At 40.1% G+C, this 5,076-nt stretch overlaps 2 protein-coding genes across 2 annotated transcripts; both read left to right on the top strand.

Annotated features, from left to right (window-relative positions):
• Positions 1 to 1,613: 1,613 nt before the first annotated feature.
• LOC141638264 (uncharacterized) lies at positions 1,614 to 3,177 on the top strand. The gene is made up of 3 exons (XM_074447671.1): positions 1,614 to 2,512; positions 2,625 to 2,994; positions 3,061 to 3,177. Exons 1-3 carry the CDS (start codon positions 1,614 to 1,616, stop codon positions 3,175 to 3,177), a joined length of 1,386 nt encoding a protein of 461 aa, XP_074303772.1.
• A 312-nt stretch (positions 3,178 to 3,489) lies between these two features.
• Positions 3,490 to 4,485, top strand: LOC141638263 (uncharacterized). Its single transcript, XM_074447670.1, has 2 exons — positions 3,490 to 4,051; positions 4,169 to 4,485. Exons 1-2 carry the CDS (start codon positions 3,490 to 3,492, stop codon positions 4,483 to 4,485), a joined length of 879 nt encoding a protein of 292 aa, XP_074303771.1.
• The last annotated feature ends 591 nt before the right edge of the window (positions 4,486 to 5,076 follow it).

Below are 5,076 nucleotides of genomic sequence, written 5' to 3'. Positions count from 1 at the left end.
CGTTCGTCCTCTGTTTTTTCGTCAAATTCTTTTATTTGTTTCGTTTGTTCGTTAATTCTTCATCATGATAGCATATAATTCACATGTATATTTTATCATCATCATTAATATGTTTTAATCATCACAAATTCGACTTAAATCCCTTATAATCCAATATTTGCGGGTTTTCGTCATTAAATTCAATTCCGGGTTATAGAGATTCAATTCATCAATATTGGGTTTCTGGAATTCGTCCTTGATATAGTTTTCATCTGTCTTTTGTCGTATTCATCGTATATTCGTCATTAATCCATCTTATGTTAATTCGTTTAATTCCGTCTCATTCATGTTTTACTATTTTCATGACCCATTCATATGTTAAATAACCTATTAATCACTTTCATCCGAGTAAATATCATCAATCGATCATTAAATTCACCAATTAACATTAACGGCTTGCAATTACGGCTTCACAGCCAGAACTGAGCCAAGGAACAGACGCAGCGTCTGCTGCGCCTCTTCCAAGGGACGCAGCTATGCTGCGCCTGTTCCTGGCTGAATTCTGTCCTTGAACTTCGTTTCTGCCTTGACCTAATTTAAATTAGTCTACATATAATTAACTATTATCTGTATTATCGCCTTCTGTTTTGTTCATAATCTATTCTTTTATTCGTTTTTCCCAAATTATCCGTTTTAAAGGTATTTTCGACATAAATCGCCTAACCCGATGTAATTATTGTAATTTTCATTATTGTAGTTCATAATTATTGTATTTCTTTTATCATTTGTATGTTTTCACATGTAATGCGCATTAAATCCTACTTCAACCCAATTGTATGCTAATTAACTGTCAACCGACTTAGCCTAATTCTCATATGCTAGGATTAAAACTTGGATGTTGCATTGCATACATATAGCCGACGATATATCAAGTACGAATAACTTCCCTAATCATTAGTAGAGGCCGCTATCGAGGCGGGCGGGATTAGGTGTTCGATCAAAAGAGCTTCCTAATACGTACCCTCACCCCTTACTCCAGATATCTGTGAACACCCGTGTTCATTGGCATCCACGAGAGTCATTCTAGACATAGAATGCTAAGGGTAACGATTGCCTAGTGTTCATGTCTTTACTTTGTGTCTTGACATGACACGAGGTATCGAACGGTTCCAATTTTCCATAAAAATTGGTGGCGACTCCATACAAAAATGCAAACGCTTGTTTCTCTTTTCCTCCCAAGCGCCCCCATGGGCGGCCCGCTGTCCACAATAGCATTAGGCATTATTATGGGTGCTATAACCCACTACAGTATCCTCTACTGTTGCCTAGGGGATATTGTGGGTGGCATCAGGGATTAAAAAACAGTCAAGTCCTAACTTTGATAGTGAAGCCAATTCTTCATTCTCGGTATCTGAAGCCTTGAATGATGAACCTGAAACTCTCATACAAGCAGAAGTGTCGAGTAAGTTTACGTTTATTACTATTACCATCTTTGGTGGGTGCCAGGCAAAGACTATTAATATTGAGGATTTCTGTAAAATGTGGCAGATGCGGCTAGAAGACGGACAAGAGCTGACAAACGCATATCGTGTAGAGAATAATATGCGTACAAATTCCAGATCCGGCCAGGAAACATGGTTATTAGAGGAGGCAGGCTGTTTCAACAGTTCAGTATCGACATGTACGTCAAAATGGAAAACACAAGATTGGATTTCCTGCGCTTAAACCAGGACACCATTCGTGCAGATCTATATCAAGGAATCCTTGATACGCTAGAGCTAGGTGAAAACAGCGCATGTAATGTTGGTAAAAGAATAGTGCTGCCACCGTCATTCCTAGGGGAGCCTAGGGATATGAGAAGACGGTATTTAAATGCAATGGCCCTCGTCCATAAATATGGGAAACCAGATCATTTCATAACTATAACATGTAATCCAAATTGGGCTGAGATTAAGGAGGAATTGGCACCTAGTGAGCAAGCGCAGAACAGGCCAGATCTTGTTGCACGCATCTTCCATGCTAAGCTGATACTACTGAGAAAACAAATTAGGGAAAACAAAATATTTGGCGAGGTAGCATCTATGATTAATGTTGTTAGGTTTCAGAAACGTGGGCTCCCACATGCACATTTCTTGATAATTCTGAAACCAGGTTATAAAATAACATCACCAGAAAAATACGCTAAATATGTATCCCCAGAAAAATCTTCAACTAAAAACCCTCATCTGAGGGCAGCTGTAATAGGGCATATGATGCATGGTCCATGTGGTGCTGCTTTCCCAAAATACGCATGTATGCAAACCAAAAATGGGAAAATAGAATGTAGTAAAGCTTACCCCAAAAAATTCCGTACCTTAACTACAAATGAAACAGACTCTTATCCATTGTATAGGCGCCGAGACACTGGTGAAAAAATTAAGGTGAGAAAAGCTGAATTGGATAATAGATCAGTTGTTCCTTACAACCCTTATCTGTTGGCCATGTTTGACTGCCACTTGAATGTTGAAGTTTGTTCAACTATTAAAGTAGTCAAGTATTTATATAAATATGTATATAAAGGTCATTATCGGGTCTTATTCAACGTGGAAAGTGGGGGGGGGGGTTGCTCCGGTGGTTGATGAGATACACAGTTACCAATCTGGTAGATGGGTTACCCCACCGGAAGCTGCTTGGAGAATTTTTGGATTCAACCTTTTCGACGTTTACCCACATGTACAACCTCTCCCAGTACATACTCGAAATAATCAGCTGATCAGGTTTGCAGCAAATGAAGAACTTGCCACAATAGCAGCAGACGAGCACAGAACGAAAACAATGCTAACTGAATTTTTCAGCACTAATGCAAGATTACCTGAAGGGGAACGCTATCTGTATAGTGAGTTCCCAGAACATTTTGTCTGGGTAGACAAGAAAAAAAGCTGGAAGCCAAGGGACTGTGGTATAGTCATTGGTAGGGTGGCGCATGCCTCACCTGGAGAGGGTGAACGCTACTATCTAAGATTGTTGCTTGCGCATGTAAGGGGTCCTAAATCTTTTGAGGATCTAAAGACGACAAACGGTGTCTGATGTGCATCATATCAGGAGGCCGCATTAAAAAGAGGGATACTGGAGCAAGATAATGCAGCTGAAAAGTGTTTGGACGAGGCTGTGAATATGGAGATGCCAAATGCCCTACGCCGCCTTTTACGACAATACTAATTTTCAGCTGCCCCAATAATCCAACAGAATTTTGGGAGCAATATTACTGGGCCCTTTCAGAGGATTTTGCTAAGCAATACCCAGGCAACGCCGCTAAAATATTACAGTTAACAGCTGGGAAAGTTGAACAATTTTTAGAAGGGATGGGTAAGAGTCTAGCATATTTCAATTTGAACCATTTACATATTACCCAGGAATAGCAATACAGGGCACGCGAGACATCATTGGTGCTCTTAACGCTCCAGTACCTCTCTTGCAATTAGCTGCAGGAAACAGCTCAATGTAAAACAGCGGACTGCATATAAGGCTATAATGGATTGCATTAAATATGGCAAACCGGGTGCCTTTTTCATAGACGGACCAGGTGGAACAGGGAAAACTTTTTTATATGGAGCCTTATATGCAAAGGTGCAGTCAATAGGAAAGATATTCTTGCCAAATACAAGTTCGGGGATAGCAGCTTCAAACTTACCATGTAGCGGGACAACTCATTCAAGATTTAAAATACCACTAGATACTGATGAAGCATTGACCTGTGACGTGTCTAAACAGAGTGATTTAGCATGCTTGCTAAGGGAAGCAACAATGATAATCTGGGATGAGGCATCAATGGCTAAAAAGCAGCATATTGAAGTAGTTGATATGTTATTTAAAGATGTTTGCAGCAATGATGAACCATTTGTGGGGAAGGTTATTGTTTTTGGTGGTGACTTTTGGCAGGTGCTTCCAGTTCTTCTACGGCGTACACAACAAGAGGCTGTAGATGCTAGAATTGTAAGTTCAGCTATTTGGCCACTGTTGGCCAAATTTAGCCTCACTGAAAACATCAGGGCTAGGGCTGGTCCTGAATTCTCAGAATTCTTGCTGAAGCTAGGTAATGGAGAACTACAGACCACTGAAAATGGGCTAATTAAGCTGCCCGATAATTTAACGATTACACCAGATGGATAAAAAGAACCAAGGCAGCTACTGATTGATACTGTATTCCCAGAAATTCAGGAACAAACTTTCAGTACAGACATATTTACTGAGAGGGCCATATTAACACCAAGGAATAATGATGTTGACTCAATAAATCGTATGTTGATAGATAAATTCCCAGGACAGATTCATATTTACAAGAACTTCGACAACGTTATTGATGACAATTCAAATCTCTATCCTGCCGAGTTTCTCAACTCACTTTGTCCCCTCGGGATGACTCCTCATGAGCTGGCTATGAAGGAAAATTCCCCAGTACTACTATTAAGGAACCTGGATCCGACAACAGGGGAGCGCACCACCAAGGATAACCCTCAAGCCCTCTAAGAGCTCCAAATTTCCAATCAATTTCCAAAGGAAATAGTTTCCTATCAAACTGAGTTTTGCGATGACGATTAACAAGGCTCAAGGTCAGATATTGCAGCGCGCTGGAGTATATCTACCCAAACCTTGTTTTTCCCATGGCCAGTTATATGTGGCTTTATCACGCGCTAGATATGCTCAGGAATTGAAGGTACTTCATAATTCAACAACTGTTGATACAACAAGCAATTTAGTGAAGAATGTGGTGTCCTTTGAAGTACTGCAGAGGGCCGGGATTAGATGAGCTTGCCAGGTTATTGACATAGATCAGTGCATTTATTTTGCTAAAATGATCACTTATATATCAATGATTAATACGCTCTCCACAATCCAAATCTAACGTCGTTACTCTATTAATGTTACATGAAATAAACATGGCATGCACCTATTCAGTTGATGCCTATATCTGAATCCGTCTTAGGAACCGCTATCCATAAGATACGGACACTCATGACTGTTGAGGAACATTTTGGCTACTTAGGTAATTTGGGTGAAATGCAAATCAAACAAGAACAGTTCTCGAAACTGTATTCGAAAACTGTCCTTCGTTGCTTT

Source organism: Silene latifolia, unplaced genomic scaffold (assembly GCF_048544455.1).
Source record: "Silene latifolia isolate original U9 population unplaced genomic scaffold, ASM4854445v1 scaffold_20.1, whole genome shotgun sequence".
Classification (NCBI taxonomy): domain Eukaryota; kingdom Viridiplantae; phylum Streptophyta; class Magnoliopsida; order Caryophyllales; family Caryophyllaceae; genus Silene; species Silene latifolia.
Note: the sequence above shows the minus strand (reverse complement) of the source record. Positions and strands in the feature narration are given on the sequence as shown.

Excerpts from the sequence above, each read along its gene's own strand:
- LOC141638264 (XM_074447671.1), top strand. The coding sequence starts at position 1,614 with ATGGTTATTAGAGGAGGCAGGCTGTTTCAACAGTTCAGTATCGACATG. Across the intron at positions 2,513-2,624 it reads TCAACTATTAAAGTAGTCAA|ATGGGTTACCCCACCGGAAG; the intron begins GTATTTATATAA and ends CCAATCTGGTAG. Across the intron at positions 2,995-3,060 it reads TAAGATTGTTGCTTGCGCAT|GAGGCCGCATTAAAAAGAGG; the intron begins GTAAGGGGTCCT and ends GCATCATATCAG.
- LOC141638263 (XM_074447670.1), top strand. The coding sequence starts at position 3,490 with ATGGATTGCATTAAATATGGCAAACCGGGTGCCTTTTTCATAGACGGA. Across the intron at positions 4,052-4,168 it reads AGAATTCTTGCTGAAGCTAG|AAATTCAGGAACAAACTTTC; the intron begins GTAATGGAGAAC and ends CTGTATTCCCAG.